The sequence below is a fragment of the Oreochromis aureus genome, linkage group 11 (assembly GCF_013358895.1).
Source record: "Oreochromis aureus strain Israel breed Guangdong linkage group 11, ZZ_aureus, whole genome shotgun sequence".
NCBI lineage: Eukaryota > Metazoa > Chordata > Actinopteri > Cichliformes > Cichlidae > Oreochromis > Oreochromis aureus.
In genome coordinates this window covers 10,396,501-10,416,015 of record NC_052952.1, presented here as the reverse complement: position 1 = coordinate 10,416,015, position 19,515 = coordinate 10,396,501, and the positions used below count along the sequence as shown (strand labels likewise).

Sequence of the window (19,515 nt, the reverse complement as noted above, 5' to 3'; positions counted from 1 at the left end):
ACTTGAGGTATGACTGGCTTTCTATTTCTGTCCGACATTGCTTACTCTCTTCCCTCCTCTAGCTCTGTGTGGTGGGAATATAACATCCATGAATGGCACAATTTACTCTCCTGGACACCCAGCCGAGTATCCACACTTCCAGGACTGCATGTGGACCGTCAGAGTACCCCCTGGGTACGGCATCTACATAAATTTCTCCGTTATCAATACCGAGCCAATCTACGACTACATCACTGTGTGGTAAGCCCTCATTTCTCTCTCAGTATGATGTTATTTATCAATCATCAGCTTATAGCACTCATGAAACACATGCTGTTTCTGTGCGCAGACCTCAATACAGACTTTTTCTTAACCACTTTTTCAGTTTAAAAGATCAGGGACGGTCTGACCCAGCTGACTTTGAGGGAGAGGTATCCTGGACTAGTTGCCAGCCCATCATAGGGTTCACACAGAGAGACAGACATTCACATCTAGTGCCAATTTACATTCACCAGTTAGTCTAATATTCATGTCTTTGGACTGTTGGAGGAAGTTGTAGTACCTGCAGAAACCCCACACAGACAAACAGAGAATGGTGCTAGCCAAATGTCTCGAGACATTCTTTCTAAATAACAAATTAATGTGAGCTTTACAAAGCAAACATGTTTTAAGGCCAGAGGCCGGTTAAATAAGTTACATTCACAGCTTATGACAACACACAGACACGACAACAAATATGTGGAAAATAAATGTCCTGACATTTATGCCTTTCTCTTACTGAAAATCTTTTTCCATCCTTCTGTACAAATAGATGTTTTTATGTGATTAACTAAAAGAAATTTAAGTCTGAATCACTGCGCTCCCTTTCTGTACTCCCCAAACTTTTGCTTTTACTTTAAATCCCCCAGCAAGTGTACCATAAAAGACAGAAATGTGTATCAGCATGAAAACATCAACTTTGAGTTGCTTGGGATGTCTGTTTACAATGGAGAAACTTTGCAGATAGTTGTACGACAGTAAACAATACTACCTGCCTCCTGTCACTCCAGCCACTATCTCCCCATCTCCCCTTTTCCCTGTATCTTTCTGCATCCTCTCTGTTGTCTGAGGCAGTCATAGAGCGGTCCTCTTGGGTAATAAGGGAGGGAAATGCCTTCCAGCATCCGGGGCTGCCATTGATGGTATGGGAGGAGGGAGCCACTGGCACTACTGTTTTCAAATCAAATGGCGCATAAACAATCTGTCCCTTGATGGTAACATTTTGTTTCCCTGCCTGACTGCTGTCTTTTATTTTGCTGATCTCTCTTAAATGAAACTGCAGTAAGACTTCCAGTATATACAATATTTAAGGTACACAAATATAAGAAAAAAAAAAAACATTTAGTGTGATTTAGAAAAGAAAGCCTGGAGCTGCTTGAAAGTGGCAGTAATTAAATACATTTCTCTTGTTAAAAAATAACATTTATACATAATAGAAAAGTGCTGTCTTCTGGTGCATTTTTTATCCCCAAAGAAAAGTACTGTTTGGGTTGTTTTTGTATGCTAACATGATATTTTACTCCAGACATAGATCACGGCCATGCACCTGCAAGGGTTTGAAAGTTCTCTCTGCTCTCATTAGGGCAGCTGATTCTCTGTTTTAGAGCTGCTAGCTAATGCATGGCTCAGAAATGGCTTCACTGCTAATGACAGCTTCTATTATTACCCCACAGCCATCCACCAGTTCATCTTTTCATCTTTGAGCAGGGGAATATGTTGTCCACAAATGTAGTTTAATGTTGCAGTAGGGATATACAGATTGCTGTCAGTAAATTTCCTGAGAAATCTCAGCCATGGATAAAACGTACATTGAAAAGCCTCTCCTAACTCTAATGCTAATCCAGTGAGTCAAATAGCAAACTCCAATTACCGTTCAAGATATAAAGTGTCACAATATCCAGACCAGCGTCTGTCTATTCATCCATTTTAGACGCTTTCTCCAGGCTCTACCTGGGGCATCTTGAGGTCCACCCAGGCCAGCTGGAATGTATAAGTATGTTCTGGGTCTGCCTTGGGGTCTCCTCCCAGTCAGACGTGCCTGATGTCTCTACAGGGAGGCATGCTAGAGGCTTCCTAATTAGGTATCTGTCTTGCTTTAACTGCCACTTTTCAGGAGAGGTCCACTCAACCAAAAATTTCTAATGCTTTTGTAATGCTGTAGCCCCAACCTGCACAGGCTGCTTATGCTAACGTTCTTTACTCATAAATCAAGAATTCTATCCTGAGGCTGAGCTCCATCTCAAACAGGATACTTCAGTACACGCCATTCCTCAGTTCCACACATGACAGACAATCTTTTTAGGGAAAATCCATAGATGCTTTAACACTTTAAGCCCATAGGTGCTTTAACACATTTATTTTGGGGCCAGAGAACGAAAATGCTCAAAGTGTGACGTTGTCCAAGAGATGCCTTAGACATGGCATCCGTGTAATTAGGATGATGGGTTTTTGGTTTTTTTAGCCTGCATCAATATCCCTTGAATTATGTTCAATACATTTTTATATATCTTTGACTCTTGATTGCTGAGAAAAATTTTAGAGACTGTCAGGGCTCTTTTATTCCAGCAACTGGTTAAAGCAAACGGGTGTTAAACCAGAAATTATTTTCTCTGTTTCTGCCTTCCTCCTTTCTCCACCCTTCCTTTCTTTCCTTTACTTTCTCTACCTCTATATCTCTGCACTAGGGACGGACCTGACCAGAGCTCACCCCAAATCGGTCAGTTTAGTGGCAGCTCTGTACAGGAGGGCGTGTCCACCACTGCCAATCAGGTCCTCATCAAGTTCCACAGCGACTTCAGCACCAGCGGCTTCTTTGAGCTGCATTATTTCGGTAACGTCTCCTAACTTAAGTGGAGACCTCATGCCTAACTTATTGCAATGATCCTTATTCAGGCAATAACTGCAGGAATTACTGTAGTAATGAGTAGAGAGCAACCGAGAAGAGAAAAGTAGACCCCTTGTTTCTATATTGAAATGCCTTTAGTTGTCGCTTTTTTATTAAGTCTTCTCAATACCTTCTGTCATAGCATTGCTTCCAGCTCTAATGATAAATGATAAATGCAGTCTAAAGCTTTTTTTTCTTGCGCTATTAAAACACCCTTTCAAAGAGGAGCTGATTAATAATAAAACGCTCCCTATCTCAACTAAATTAGTGATTGTTTTTTGATGATCATGAACAGTGATAGGTGGCAATTACTGATCTAATCAAGTTTCAGTATGATGAGAGAGACGCTGTTTGCCTGTCTTTATTTCTGTCTTCAAATGCTCACACAGCACTCACTCTGTTCAAGGATTCAGTTTGTTTGCCCTTTCCCCAACAGCGTACCAGCTGAGAACATGTCAGCCACCCCCTCCTGTTGCCAACGCCACTATCTTAACAGAAGATGATGAGTTTGAAATAGGTTTGTCTTATTTTATTTGCTTGTCTACCAGCCGGGGACAATGTGAAGTGAAATCAGTTTGCAGTAGGCAGACTATTCGTGTGTGTGTGTGTGTGTGTGTGTGTAATTATATATAAGTAAATATGTATACAAACACTGGTATACACATATCTTTTTAAGCGTATATATGATTTCATTTAAATGAGAAATGTGTTCCTTCTTGCACTTTGCTCTTCGTTTTCATCTTTCTCTACTCCCTTTTGAAATGTTCTATCTATTCATGCTCCGTGCATTAAAGTATTAATTTGAGGGTAAGGCTAATTAGCTCTTCTTATAAGCTGTTTGTATTTTCAGTGTTCATAATTGATTAGGGAAGTGAAGTGGAAGTCGTGTGGCTAGTGGCGGCCTCACTTTCTGTCTTTGAAATTGAGTGTGTGTGTGTGCATGGGCTTCTACCTAACTTCTATAATGTAATGAAGTGCCTTCAGTATTCTGGCTAGCTAAGGGGATGTCAATCTTCATTACAAAATGTGTTGCTGATTACTGTTTCAAGTGCTGCAACTGAGGAGTCTTTTACTAGCATAGCTTTGTGGGGAAGTGTGTGTGTTTGTGGCTGGGTTACACTATTAACAGATATGTTTTGCACATCCCCTCCTCCTTTGTGTGCGTGTGTGTGCATGTGTGTGTGTGTGTGTGTGTGCGATCACACGTGTAAATGATATCACAGGGGACATTATTCGGTACACGTGCCAGCCAGGCTTCACCTTGGTGGGCAGTGAAATTCTGACCTGTCGACTTGGAGAAAGGCTACAGATGGATGGACCTCCACCAGTCTGTCAAGGTTGGTTTCATTCAGTGTGACTTGGAGTCTTTGGGTATGTTTTAAATTTTTCTGTTTTATTTATTTATTTATTTATTTGTATTTGTGTTTAAGTGTTCCTCACAATGTGTGTACACATTCCCCCCACACATACATATATATATGTATGCAAACCTGTTTATGTTATGTGGTGCTTGACACCACAGTGCTAAGGCTGGTTACAGTAAGCAGCACCCACTGATGCATTATTTGACAGACTGCCAGCAGAGCCTCGTCCAGCAGGCACCAGGTGGCAAAAAGCAGCTCTATTCCAATTTATCAAGATTCAGAGTAACAATATTACTGATCCAAGTCCATAGACTGACATTTGCATATAGCCAGCAGTTTTACTGTAATGGGTAAGTTTGAAACCAATTACAGATCAGCAGGTTTTCACGTGCTGTAAAAACAGATATTCTACCCCTACGTAACGGTCTCATGGGTTTGATTGATGTTTGCTTACCCATAATTCTTTCGAAGATGGAATTACAAACAAGGAACAAAGTAAAAGAAATTCCTGTCGCCTGCATCAAAGATTTTGTTTAGACGAAACAACAAATGCCTTCAGCCTCCCTGTCGTGCCAGTAAATCTCTGCTCCACACAACAGAGCACTCTGAAACCTTCTATCCCCTGTGGTTAGACATCTTTTGAAGTGCCCTGAAGTCCTTTGTCTACAAGTCTTGACTTGATGAGCATTTCTGTCTTTGTATTTGTAGAAACAGTGAGTAATCGCATCGGACTTGTGATCAAGGCATGACAGATGCTTGACAAACCTCAAGCCTGCATTCATAAAACAACGTAGAGAACAACTAGTTATTTGGAGCCTATTTGCTTATCCCTGGCTGTTGTTACTTGATGCCTGACTTGATATCTTTGTTTTCTCCCTGCTGTGATTTTGCTGCTAACTCTGTTTTCAGAATTTGACTGACTTTAATTTTAAATTATTACATGGTAGATTTCACAATAAAAACACAGCAACAGCAAAGATTAGGCTCAGCAACTGTTTGATCCAAGATAAGTAAACCTCAGATCTTCTTATGCTTTTCTATTCAAACCAGCCACACAAGCATCTGTCAGTAGGTAGCTCAATTAACATAGGCACAAAGGTGAGGGACCTGAAAAATGATAATTTGAGTTGGAATTAATTTAGATGGACAGACGTGTTTGTGTGCAAAGAGAACAAACCACCTTCACTTGTGCTGTACTGGGCTTACCTAGCATTTTTCAGTATTAATAATTTACAAAAGCACAGGCAGCATGAAGTTGAGCAGCATGTTATAAGCTTATTAGACATGCTGGAATAAAGGGGATAGGAAATGGATGAGAAACAAAGCTTGATTGCTTACTTCATCAGAGTAGATATGGCATACAGATCTCTCTTCACTAAAGCTCTTATATGTCCTGTATGAGTCTTTATACCACATTATGTCAACATGAAGGGTATCAGCAACAAGCAGTATGTTGTGAAGGAAAATGTTTGTAGTTAAAACAGCTGATTTCCATCAATATGAATAAACTGATAAACTTCGCTTGTGCCAAAAGAGGGCATTCAGTCACTTTTTGAGTACTGGGCAATATTTCAAGCCATCTCACCAAGGCTGGTCGGCCAGCTCACCTTGTCATGTGTTACTGACTACACAGAGCTCTGCCAAGAGCAGCAAGCTCATAGCATCAGAAATTCACACATTGCACTTGAAATATTTTCACAGGTTTTAATTTGAGTGACTACAGTTGACTACAAAACACGTTGGGACTATTCAAGTAGTACACAATAAGTCACACTGCTGTTTGAGATGTGCTAAAATATTTTTGTGTTGGACAGCAAATGCTCTCATTCATCATAAAACATCTGATGTAAATACTGTACTTTGCCAGGAAAGTTGGTCTGCTTAGTCACCTAAGCAAAACCAAGCTATTTGCTAAACTATATTCGTTTAGCTAAGAGAACGTGCCCATACCCAGGTACAATACAAAAAGCTGCAGAGGTGTTAAATCAACATCTTTAAAGTGTTCAAATGTGTCATTGATTGCAAGTCATTTGTTCAGACTGTCCTTAAATCTTGCTTTGAGCATCATATTAGCATAGTTAAGATAACTGTAGAGTGACTAATTTATTATGTGACATTTTCATGGATTGCCTTTTCATTTTATTCAAGAATTCATCCTACCGTGTTGGATATGGTATGTCTTTGTGCCACCTCTAGCATGAAACTAATTGCTCTCCTTGGGACGTGTAAAGTTGAACTTAATTTGAGTTGACCTGCTATTCACATCCAAGGGACTGCCACAGTAAACGTGCATAGGAGCCACTTCTTGTCACAGCTTGCCGAAAGGGCATGAAAAAGAATTCTCATGTGCTCTCTGTATTCTGCTGTTATTTGCTGTCAGCCCCTATGTTAATTGTAATTTTATGCTATTAAGATAACACTGTAATGTCCTTGCATGGCTAGGCATTTAAACCCCCAAATATTCTTGGTTTTTAAGATATTCCCCCAAGCTCTGTCTTTATAAAAGCCTGTGAGGAAGGTCAAACATGATCTTAAATCAAGGGTAGAGCCACCATCGAGTTGACTGCTGCGTTGGTTAAACCATCTGCCACACTGAGGTTTAGTGTAACTCAATAAATGTTGTCGTATTGCGCCTGCTGTCACATTAGTTTTGATGTTTCAGGAACACAAATGAGTACGGACTCATGCACTAACCTCTTCTTTGCAATACGTACCAAAACTTTTTTGTGCAACATTAGTTTATACATAACCCTGGGTGTCATTGGCATTCTATATGTGCAACTTACTGAGTGAAATCAGCAATGTGGTAGTTTTCCACAAGGTAAAACATCTGTGGAAGATTTAATAACTGCTGTTGGCTCAGCTTAAACAAATGGTGTTAGCCTGCATGCTACTTAATGCTGACTCCAGGTAAGGTGTAGGTTAAATTAGGGCTACATGCCTATTAAATTAGAAAACATATGTCACTGTGTTTTGTTTACTGGGTATTTAGTGTTTTGGTATTTATGGTATACATTTTAGATTTGTTTTTTTTTTTCATGGTCATTTTGTAAGTGTACACATACATTTTTCAGCCAGTGTCTCTATAATCACTCACAGTAGGATAGAGTGCTCGACATTTGTACTGCAGCCAAATCACCATGAATGCATTTTATAAACCTATTTCATAAAAGGCGTCTTTAAAAGTATGTGGTTTCTAAAATGTTTTGAAGCCTCTCGTGACTCATTTTTTAATCCCTACCTGCAAGTTTCAGGCAAAGCAGTTTAAACCGCAACTGTGCTCAGTGGATGGACGTGTTTGTTGCTTGGCAACAACTTTAGCTTAATAAAGACGGATTGGAGGCTCAATTATTTCAATAACAAGCACTTACCAGCTATATTGTACTATTTACTGTGCATTAGATCTTATCAGGTGAGTTTGCTTTGTCTGCATCTTAAAGCGCTCCAACATGTGGAAATGCCAGAGGCAAATGGGAATTTGTGCAGTGTATGAAGAGTTTTTGGGTTAGTAAATCCAGAGTAGTTAGTAGGAAGAAGTTGTAGAACTGAAATTAGCAAATTGCTTATAACAATTGTTCATGAATTTTATGATTTTCCTGGAACTGTGAAGTCTCTGTAACAAATATACCACTGGTATCAGTAAAGCAGAGGCTGCTGCTGAGCAAACAGTTCCGTGAATTGATGTAACTGCATCAACTAAAGACCCCATTGAACTCCATATTTCCAGTGAGAGTCATAACTCTTATGTTAAAATGGAGCGCTGCAGACTTAACTGTATAGAAATGTATTCAGGGTTATTTCTTTTTGAAGTGTGCATTCTTAAGAGGTTTTTAAATAGCTGTTTGTAATAAACTGTAAATAGAAAACAGACCAAAAATGACTGATTGACCTTTGTCCTGACTCACCACCCACTACTGTGCAATGTGCCCTTAGTTCGCATTAGCATTCTGGGTGTGAGGAGAAAAATAAGTGCTTGTAGGAGCCGTGGTTTTGTAGTTCTGCTTTTGTGCCCTGTAAAACAAAACGCATGCTTTTATGTCATTCCAATCTACTTGTTGTACATTTTTAAAGTCATTCATCTACACATTGCTCTTTGTCTTTGCCCATTAGAGCGCACATAAATATACCACGTTAAGCTAAGTAGGATGCATTAAAGCTAAGGAAAAATCTTAAAACACGACAGGAAATAACAAAAATATAGAAACATATAGATTCTGTGTCTTATATACAGTCGAAGAATGGTAGTGAAGAAAGATTGCTAGTTCACAATAATTTTTTATGTTAATTTATTTTCTGAATAGATCGTGCTGAGATTTGATGCCACCCTAATGAATACCATCAGTGTATTTATGAATATTGATTTAGCTGTGTACAAATATTTACATATTTAATATATTTGTTGTTCAGATGTTTTAACGAGAAATTTTCTTGAACTTGGTGCCCACAGAGAGCTCTTTTTTTTAAAGAAATGTATTGTTTTATAGAAAATAACTGGCTTAAGCTCTTTTTGGGATCATATGTGCCTGTTATCTTTGAGCTGTAGGCTATTGCAGTTCAGCCAGTTGAAACTTTAACAGTGAGTCACCAGCGGGAATATTCATACTGCTTTGTGTTACAATTCTCTGCTTCTGATGTATGTCCGATGCTTTCCAATGACCTTTTCATCTGGAACAGTCGTTTGCATTAACCTTTTGTATGCATCATGTTTCTTCACTAGTGGCCCAGAAGAGAAACTTCTGTTACTCAGAGAAAAGGAAAAGAGAGAAACAGGACTGTCATTATTTCAGACATGCCAGCCTACAGGAAATGAAGGGAACGTTCTGACCTGATACACACGAAATCGTACACACACACACACACACACACACACCATTTTTCCATACAAAGTTAGCTGTCTCACCTGCTGAGTATTATTTGATGGATTGATATCAGGGGAGCCTGGTGACAACGGCAGACTCACAAGCTCACCCCTAAGGTGCAATATCACTCTGGCTCAAATGTAATTGTTTCAGGACTACTTATTTTTACAGTATCATTTCTACTGTCACAGTGAAGCATCTCTATCTTCCCTTCATCCATGTCTTACTGCGTCTCTAATTTTTTCCTCTGCCTCTCGTTTTCTGCCTCTACTTTTCATCTTCCTTCCACCCTCCGTTGCTTCTTCTCATTTTGTCTGCCAATTTTTTTTCCCTCCATCAACCTCACCTTTATTTTGTTTCTGTTCCCACCAGTCCAATGCCCGGCCCACGAGGTCCGTTTTGACTCAACAGGAGTAATCTTAAGCCCGGGTTATCCCGATAACTACCCCAATCTTCAGATGTGCTCCTGGCTGATCAACGTGGAGAAGGGCTACAACATCACTTTGCACTTTGAACTCTTCCAGACAGAAAAAGAGTTTGACATCTTGGAAATATTTGATGGTGGGTAAAAAACTTTGTGTTCTTTTGTTTTTTAATAAATTACTGAAATTATAAACAGGTAATCGCCTAATAGAACATCAGCCACTAGCACATATGCTGTTTGTCATTGTCTTTAGGTCCCAACATCTACAGTCAGAGCCTCTCATCACTCAGTGGTGATATTGAAACACCCTTCAGCCTGACCACCACAGGCCACCAGCTCCTCCTGCGCTGGTCCTCTGACCATGGCACCAACCGCCGCGGCTTCCACATCAGATATGTGGGTGAGTATCAAAGTATGTATCCAGTTTATAATCATTCTCTATTTTTTTACTATGCTATTTGGATTTATTTTATGTTGACCTGCAGACAAGTGATAAGAGCCATGGGTCTACAATTTGGACAGTTGAAAATGTAATAACACTACACAGACACAGATGCGTATTGAACCTCAGCTGTAGCTACTTTATATGGCTGTGAATACAATATGACCTAAGGATTTTTATCACTGTGTGCTGTGTTTTGTATTGATTTATTTATTTTTTTAATATACAGTCAGTTTACAAAAACATAATTTCCACAGGTAATAGCTCACAACAGGCGCTCACGGGAAAAAAAGCACAAGGCTGGAAACCAGTCACTAAAGGGCGGCGTGCAGCTTTGCACGTCTAAAATTACAAAAGGCTTGAATTCTTAATTGGCTCTTTAATAAAGCAAGTGCTGCTAAGCAAGAGCAGCATAGCGATCTTTTCTTTCATTTGAAATGCATCAATAACAACACAAAAAAGCACAAAAGGCATTCATTTTTCATGGTGTCTGTCCATTAACTTTAATGCAAGAGAGTGTTCCTGTGAAAGCAAGTTGGTGTGATGAATTTTGTAAAGAAAGCTCCTCCTTGACTTGATTGACTTTAATAGGAACTGACTCAAACTCCAGCATGTGTCCTTTCGTCTTAAATCCCTGCTATCTCCAAGTCATGTTGATTTGAGGGAATGGTTGACAGCTTTTTTTGAAGCGCGCAGCCCTCCCTCCCTCGGCTTTTTGTGTCACATGGGCCATGAGATGGTCATATTCGAGAAATCGAATTTACCTTTTTGTGTTCAATGGACTGTGAGATCGGAGGAAGGAAGGCGATGGGAACAAATGCAGAATGCACCAACGCTGCATGTGTTAAAAGCAAATTGAATATGTGCATGCCCATAAGCCAAAAAGGGATGGTAATAATGTGATAGGTGAGGGCTTCCTTTGCTGCGTGGTGCATAGCCCGAGTTCTAAATAGATGTGACACTCCTCGGGCGGTTCCCCCCTCATTATTGTTCTGCATTGAAAATGGAGCCTCGCTGTAACGAAAAATGTTCATCAGTTTTTCTCTAGAGGTGCTTTGCTAATGCCTCTCATCCTTTCCTCTTCTTTATTTACCCTTCTTTCTCTTTTCTTTCTTCGACTTCATCCTCGCCTTCTTTCTTGGCTCTCCCTTCTATTTGCCTTTGCTCTTTTTTTTCCACTTCCCCTCCCCTGCTTTCTCCTCTATCATAGCCATGTACTGCAGTACTCCAGACTCTCCACAACATGGCTTTGTAGTGAGCCAGACCGGGGGTCATCTTAACAGCGTGGTGCGCTGGGCCTGCGACAGGGGGTACAAGCTCATTGGGAAGGGCACAGCTGTGTGCAAGAAGACCACCTATGGCTACTACGCCTGGGACGCGCCAGTTCCTGCATGTCAAGGTGAGCTCATTGGCCCTGGCATGCTTTTATTTCCTCCTTTAGCCTGCCTCTCTACCCACTCTTCTGGTCACTGCCTCTGTACCCTTAGTCTCAACAGCCAGACAGGCAGGCGCTTAAAGCACCTAAGTGTCTGAGCCCAAGCCCTCTTCCTGTGTTGTTAGCAGCTGAACTGAAACCAGCCTGATTGAGAGCCCAGAGTCCTGTCAGGTGGAAAGGAAAAAGAAATCAATCCTCCCTTCTTCTGTCAATTTCCACTTCTTCAAATTACTTTGGCTAACTTGCCATTAGGATGCAATGTCCTCTGCTGTTCTGCCTTACTCAACTAATTGGGTTCTTCAGCGTGCATAGGTGGAATATGTGCATTTACGTGCGCATGATTGCATGTGCTAGCACAGACACACACACATATACACACGCTCAGGCAGCATTAATATCAACAGATGGTGTGCTCAATTGCATTTCATCAAGATGCAGTGAAATGAAAATATGTATGTCATGCACTTTAAATGATTTAAAAACACTTCACACCTGTGATTGATTCCATCAGTTTGTTAATTGCACACCACTTTTCCAAAGCACAAACTCAACTTTGGCTGCAGATGAACTGATACATTCATACAGATGTTGTCCATCTGTTACTTTGTTCAGTGGCCAAGATTACATTACAGCATGTTCAAGCTTTCATTCTGTCTGAAGCAGGATGCTTCGGAGAATCCACGGTGTATTAATCCATCCGTTTTGCTCAAAGAAAGAGCAAAGGCTCAAAATAATTACCAGGCCCTTTAACCACCTAAGCTTTGATGATTGCACTTCAAACACCAACATTTTTCATTTGCAGTGTGGAAAACTTTTTAGTTGTTTTGATTAGTATCTGCCAAGTTACAACTAAGCAGTACTCAGATGAATGTCGATTGATTATCTCACAGGGTGTTGACGGGCATTGTAATGGCTCCATGCCATGTTGGCTGATTCCTGCCTTTGATGCTTCACAGTATGCAATTATCATCGCAGCTCTGTGGCCCTTCAGATGTTGGGTTTCCTGGCTCAGTTCAGTGTGTCCGACCCGATGATGAGCACCTTAAAGTCTCTTTGTTCAAGTGTTTTGTTTGGTCTGAGCTCTGAGGCTGGAGTAACCCAGATTCACTCCGTGCAAGTTTAACATTGCACTTGCTTCCAAGGACACAATGCTGTGCAGAAGTTTTTCAGCACATTTGAGTGCTTTGTACGCCTGCATGTCAGGAACAGTTGGTGTTGGAACCAGTCACTTTTTTGGTTGCACTTGTCACTTTAATGACTTTGTTATACATCATTAGTGTGTTTTCAGATTCCCCACTGAGTGACAGTGAAAATAAGAGGTTTTAATTATTAAGTACTTTTGTATAATTTGGCATAATTGAATAGCAGTTTGGTCATTCAGATGACTTCTTTCTTGAATACCTTCTTATAAGAACTGTGTAATATTTATGTGGGACTTCAATTTTCATAACCTCCCTGCAGTGTGAATACTTTCACTCTGAGACAGCGGAATGCAATTTTCCACAAGTGGTCAGTCCTAATTTCTTTGATTTCTGCCAAGTGAAAGGACAGTCTTGTGCATTAAGAGGTCTATAATATGCACAGCAATCAAATAACTTAAGTGTCAGTGTACCACAAGGGTTCTTACATTATTATTCTAATGTACACTGGGTAGGTGTGGAACCTTCTGAGTCCTAAATGTTAAATTCTTTCTTTTGGACTCTTACATATTAAGGCTGTAACCCTTCAAAAAGCTAATAAAAATGTAACAATAAATTAAAATTCCACACTGTTATTGTACCACAAAGGTTGCACTGGTGGGAACACATACATATGTATTTTTCTTTGCAAAATTGTGACTTTTTAGTGATTATATATGAATGCCTACCATACCTGTGTTCACCAGGCATCTATCTAGTATGTGTCTTGTACTGTGCATAAACATGTGGGTCAACCATTGTCCTCTTGCTGCCTGCAGCTGTGTCATGCGGTGTGCCCAATGCGCCAGCGAACGGAGGTGTGCTCACTGCTGATTACTCCGTCGGCACACGGGCGACCTACTTCTGTAACGGCGGTTACCGGCTCTCCAAAGAGCTGACGACCACAGTCTGCCAGCCAGACGGCACCTGGAGCAATCACAACAAGATACCCCGATGCTTTGGTGAGTAGAGAGGAAGCCTTAGAAAGATGGAAGGGGAGGGGAGTGCAGAGGAGAAAAAAGTGATTTGGAGAAATGAGGTTGCAAAAAACCTTGCAGGATTTTTTTTTTCTGTTCATATTGTCTGTTGCCTCCACTCAAAGGTGGCCAAATATATGGGAGCCAAAAGAACATAAAGCTATGAGACACAGTTTGTTTTTTTTGTTTTATTTTTTTAATTGGAGGCAGCACAAGTAGGAGTTTGAGATCGTCTGAACAGCATGTAAAATATCAAAACAGGTTTATCCAAAATTGGACTGCAATGGAAGGAGTTAATGAAATAGGGACTGCAGTCATAAAGAAATGCAAGTTGCAGTTTCCTTACAAAAATCCCAACTTGTTGGGTCACGATAAGATGGATGGACGAAAGGGGGAATAATGCTTGAAAGGATCTCTGCAGCTGGCGCTGGGTAAGTCTTTTCACATGCCAGTGCAACTCCTCCAAGTTTGAAAGTCAGTGCAGGGAGTGATTGACAGCATTGTTTTCTGTTGAGACCACTGTTTATTCCCTGCTGTATATGTGTCTCACAGTGAAAAGGGAAACAGAGTTTGTTTTGAAACTCATTTGGTTTTAGAAAGTGCCAATTCATAAATAGCTTTGTTGTGGAAGAACATTTGTATAACTGCAACACATGGATTAGTTTATGCTGCTGCTTCGCGGTGTGTGCATAAGGGATAAAAAAAATTATACAAAAGTCAATCCATTGGAATAATCCAAAACTCCCGCAGTAACTCCCCATAAAATAATTTTTACTTTATTTATTTTTTCTTTTTCAGTGATGCCATGCCCCAGCCTTAGCCCGTTTTCCCTCGATCACGGGAAATGGAGGATAGTCAATGGCTCGCACTATGAGTATGGGACGAAAATAATCTTCACCTGCAACCCTGGATACTATCGTGTGGGCCCCGCCCACATCCAGTGCCTCGCAAACGGAGTGTGGAGCTGGAGGAACGAGAGGCCTCGGTGTAGAAGTGAGTGACTTTGGTTGCAACACAAAATATGCAGCCCTTGTGCATCTCACAAATTCATAAGTGGGGAAAGGAAAAACTGACAAAGCCAAAAAGACGGGATGAATGTAGAACTGAGCCAAAAGAATAATATTCCCAGAAATTAACTCCGCTTTCCTGTGGTTCATTGTTGCATTATCTTGTAAAAAAGACATTCATCGGATAGACACGTAGCACGAAATGCCACTTCACAAACTCGCTGAGCACGTCTGTCGATTCATTGAATAAATGGAATAGAAAGCATTTTAACATTGTCATCGAGCCAAATTGAAAAATCCATGTCCCGCCTTGCCTTGGGTACACTAGATTCATAAAATGCGGGGTTACGAGACTTGAAGAATGAATACCTTATTCACAGCTCAGTTAATCAGCAGCTCAAAGACTCACTTTTGTGCTCCTCACCTTTTGCTGTCTCAGCTTAGGTTAGATATTGTTTATTACGAGAATCGGAAATAAAAGCTTTTCATCGCTGCCATGGGAACTACTTTTAGAGAAGCTAAAAGCTGAATAGGTGGTGTAATGTGAAAAGGTGATGCTAGCCAACATGATGAAAGATGTTGGGACAAAGGCAGACCATCATTATCCTCCCCGTGAAATGGTACAGGTCACTCTTTTAACGCATTAAGGTTGGCAAGATGGGCGTAAATGACTGTGCTCTCCCATTGACTCTGAAGATGTAAGCCAACTTCTATCTCTTTATTCTTTCTCTTGTTCTCTCTTACTCATTCTCCCGGTGCCTCCTTCATCTTTTTGCTCTTCCTTTTCTTTTCCTCCTTACTCTTCATCTCTTTGCAGTCATTTCCTGTGGTGAGCTTCCCACTCCTCCTAATGGGAAGAAAATTGGGACCCAAACTACCTTCGGAGCATCAGCCATTTTCAGCTGTAACCCTGGCTATGTTTTAACTGGATCTACAGTTAGAGAGTGTCTCCTGTCTGGCCTTTGGAGTGGAATGGAGACTCAGTGCCTGGGTAAGCCAGGTTTACATGTTGTCTTTAACTTTTTAAGCACATCCTTGACCTAGGTCAACAACTGCTGGCACTCTGCTTTGGCAGAGTATGAGCTGGGGTTTTTTTTTCTTCTTTTTGTTTGATTGGGCCAACATGTCCAGAATAGAACCAGATGGGGAAGCAGAGGGTGGCTATAATTGCCTCTGTTGCCAAGTGTGTTTGGCCATTAACTGTAACGCATTAAGACGATATCATTGATGATACCATTTTTGTCATCATGCTGCGACTCAGTGATGCCACTGGAACACATCAGACTGTTTCAGACCTTGTAGAGATTATGAGGTCGAATTTGCTTTTTACTACCAACGATGGTGTATCCGGAAAAATATATTAACTTTGTGAGTCTCCATGTTAGTCTGTGAAGACGCTGTAACAGTGAGTAACAGTGCAAGGTGCAACAAACAAAGTATGATAAAGTATGATCAGAGTGATCGATAGATACTCGAGGGAGCAGTCTTGAGTTTCTTTACATTTTGCAATGAAATTGAAAATGGGTGTAGTGATTTAATTAAATATTTAAAACATACACGGGGATACAGTATATAAGGCAAAAACAGAGATTGTACAATTCTAGTGAGCTTAAAAGTGAATATTTGGTATGATCACCTTTATTCTTCATCATAGTCTGAACTCTCTTAGGCATGCTTTCTTGTCATTTCTTTAAATAGTCTTCAGGAATAGTTCTCCAGGCTTCCGATAGCGTTCCACTGTGTGTTTTTCTATCCAGGTATGCTTTTACTGCATTAGCAGTGTGTTTATTGATTAGTCTCATTCTGAAAAATTAAGCGGTTCCCTGTCCAGATGATGTTGTGGATTAAAATCTGGCGGTACTTTTCTAGATTCATAATGTTGATCCCCAAGTTCCACAACACCAGTAGCTGAAATGCAGCCTCAAACCATGAAGAGCCTCCTCCATATTTTACAGATGGCTGTTTTGACACTCCCTGTTATACCTCTCTCCCGATCCCGATGCTGTTTCAAAAAGAAAAGGTCAAGTAAGGTATACCTAAGCCTTTGCTCTTGGTTTCGTGGCTTCCTGACAGCCACTCCTCTACTGAGACCATTTCTGATGAAGGTTTAGCAAACAGTAGAAGGATCAACTGAAGGGCCATATGCAACACTCAGGTCTTTGCTGGATTTTTTTTTTCTGATTTCTTAAGGAGGTGAGGTTTTGGGGGGCCTTTTTTCCATTCGTCCAGTTTCCAAAACTTCTTTCAAGACACACACCACATATGCCAAGGTTTTGATTAATAGCTTTGGGAATCACTTTGTTGGTTGAAAAATACAATCAAACTGTCAAACTGTTCTTTTTCATTTTTATTTTTTATAGATTCTGTTAAGGAAATGGGAAGAAATGTTGTGTTTTTGTTACAGGCTGCTCGTAGCAAAGTGCCTAAAGATGCAATTTAAGATTGGTTCTTTGATAAGTTATGTTATGTGGACCCACAACACTGGTTCAACACTTGAGTTTGATGCTTTTCTTGGATAAGTCACAGGTCAGTGTTAAGTGGATTAGCGAGAAGGGGAAAAAAACCCCCATCCCTCTGAAAATGGTCAGGTCCAAGGACTGGGCTGAAAATGTGTCCAAAGTAAAACTTTAAAAGACCTTCAGAAAACCTGGAAAACTACTCGCTCAAGACCACTTCAAAAATTACAAGAAACTCTGAGTCTTCAAAAGCAAAATATAAAGATATTAGGTTTGGCTCAGGACTTTTGCACAGCACTGTATTGATGGATTTGTTATGGTGTGATCCCATTAGAAGATGGTCTCTAAGGCATATGTGCAAGCACTTTTATCAAATACCTTTGTTAAAAGTGCTTGGAGCAGGTTTCTGTAGAGTAAAAAGTAAATTGTGAAACTTGAAACGTGAGAGCAGCTGAAGAGCCACAGCTTCTGTCAAAATGTAAAACACTTGCTAAGCTGCACTAGTAGAATTTGTATAAACAGGGACAGCATGCTACTGCTTAGCTTAGCATGGCTCATCACAGCTCTGTACATTCAGTCCTGCCCAACAGCAGAATGTGAATATTTGCCTCACAGATGTATTATATTAGTCGGTTAGCGGCAGAGTTGCAGAGCAGTCCCAGCTCAGCTCAAGATTGGCTCAGTTCATTAGAAGGAGGGTACCTTTAGCTTGTTTAGCGATATGACTGACAGGGTTAACATAGCCAGGGACCTTTCGGGATAGTTGCCTACTTCAGCACTATCTTCACAGAATCTGGCTGCTCTCAAATAGAGTGTGATAATAAAATGCTCGGCTGAGCTTCTGGGTGCAGGAGTGAATTAGGGAAATCAGACTCACAGTCAGGGGCAATATCCCAGGTTTTAAGTGGCAATGCAAATCTCAGCAAGATTCCTGCTCTCTGAAAGGGATTTATTGTAGCTGAAAGTAATACGATTATGTGCATGAGCATATTGCGCAGATTTTAAGTTTCACATGCGTTTCTTTGTCTACTGTCGATGAGGACGGCAAAGTTATCACTACAAGTGCAGCTGATGATATGAATTTAGAAATGGAAACTCAGAGATAATGAGCTGAAAAATGCTTTCCAAATTCCAATATGTTTAGCTAATACTCTAACTGATTTTGTTGGACCACAATATAATTCCAAGATCTTTAAAAAGACCAATTTAGTCGTGTCGTTTTATGATAGTGTTGTCAAAGTTATTCAAACATGGTAACACAATTAAAATCGTGTTTCCACCCTGCAGCTATCATTTGTCAGTTCAGCGGGAGCCACTTGAGGCTTTTCATTCTCCAATACATACAAATGATAGAAAGTTGAACTCGAGCACTGAAGCACCACATGAATGATCGAGGAAAAGCAAAAATTGAGCCTCCTTATTATCAGAGTATTATAAATCTCTGTGACTGATTCTGAAGAATTGATTGGTCTGTCTGAGAAAGATGTATAAGTATTTAATAAACATGTTTATTGTATTCTTTTTTTCCCCACCACCCTACAGCCGGTCATTGTGGCGTTCCAGAGCAGATTGTGAACGGACAGGTGATTGGAGAAAACTATGGTTACAGAGACACGGTGGTTTACCAGTGCAACCCTGGATTTAGGCTCATTGGCTCCTCAGTACGAATCTGTCAGCAAGACCACAGCTGGTCTGGACATCTGCCAGTGTGTATCTGTAAGTACTCTAACGCAATCTGTAAAGAGAGCAAGGTGTGATTACAATTTTTAAAATATATATATATATTTGGGGGTGTAAATCTGAATTCAGATGGACAGGTTTCCTTGCCTTTAATTTATGTGAGTGTCTGACAACACGGCCTCCTGCCTCGGTGTGGATTGCTTGTCGCAGGCATGGCAGGCATTGTTTGCATGAAAATTTGAGCACAATACAGTCAAATGAATAAAACCTTGGTGGATGTGCAGGCGGCTCCTTACAAGCTATCCTACTGTCTATGGTGAAACGCTCAAATATGTCTCCTCGGCTCCTCTGCTAACCCATGTTGTTTAGAAATATGGCAGAAGAAGGCGTTCCTGCACAGCGAAAAATAATGCAATGCAATTAAATGAATGTTTTAAATGAATGTTTCTAAGTCCATTAGTTTTTTCTCCTTTTTTAAAATAATAAGGATTTAATTTGATTATTTCATAAGGAATAGCAAATATGTATTTGCATGAAATGTTTAGCCAAAAACACAATGATTTAATTGCACTGTTGAACACAGATCAATAAATAAAGATTTGCTGTAGCATCCTTTAAGATATAACATATTTCTATAAAGTAATAATGCAGTTCCAAAGCTGAGAGTGTCTTGCTCCACTTCTTGTTTGGCAAACACTAAAATCAGTCCTTAGTCGATACGTAACCTTGTAATTTGTTTCAATCTCTGATTCGCCTATTGATGCTCTAAAATGTGCTGTTTGCCCTTTCAC

At 40.3% G+C, this 19,515-nt stretch overlaps 1 protein-coding gene across 9 annotated transcripts in view; it reads left to right on the top strand.

Annotated features, from left to right (window-relative positions):
* Nucleotides 1-19,515, top strand: part of LOC116322598 (CUB and sushi domain-containing protein 3-like) — a 228,863-nt gene that overhangs the window by 158,369 nt on the left and 50,979 nt on the right. For 7 of the 9 annotated variants that reach the window (XR_005614833.1, XR_005614834.1, XM_039619517.1 and 4 more), the window contains 11 exons: nucleotides 63-240; nucleotides 2,703-2,848; nucleotides 3,339-3,419; nucleotides 4,126-4,239; nucleotides 9,498-9,686; nucleotides 9,803-9,961; nucleotides 11,202-11,390; nucleotides 13,384-13,566; nucleotides 14,380-14,574; nucleotides 15,406-15,579; nucleotides 18,587-18,760. Coding sequence is in view for 7 of the 9 variants with exons in the window: in XM_039619517.1 (XP_039475451.1) it covers nucleotides 63-240; nucleotides 2,703-2,848; nucleotides 3,339-3,419; nucleotides 4,126-4,239; nucleotides 9,498-9,686; nucleotides 9,803-9,961; nucleotides 11,202-11,390; nucleotides 13,384-13,566; nucleotides 14,380-14,574; nucleotides 15,406-15,579; nucleotides 18,587-18,760 (1,782 nt within the window). In the remaining 2 variants the exon portion in view is untranslated. The remainder of the gene's footprint in view (nucleotides 1-62; nucleotides 241-2,702; nucleotides 2,849-3,338; nucleotides 3,420-4,125; nucleotides 4,240-9,497; nucleotides 9,687-9,802; nucleotides 9,962-11,201; nucleotides 11,391-13,383; nucleotides 13,567-14,379; nucleotides 14,575-15,405; nucleotides 15,580-18,586; nucleotides 18,761-19,515) is intronic. The other 2 variants (XM_039619520.1, XM_039619516.1) reach the window with 1 other exon arrangement.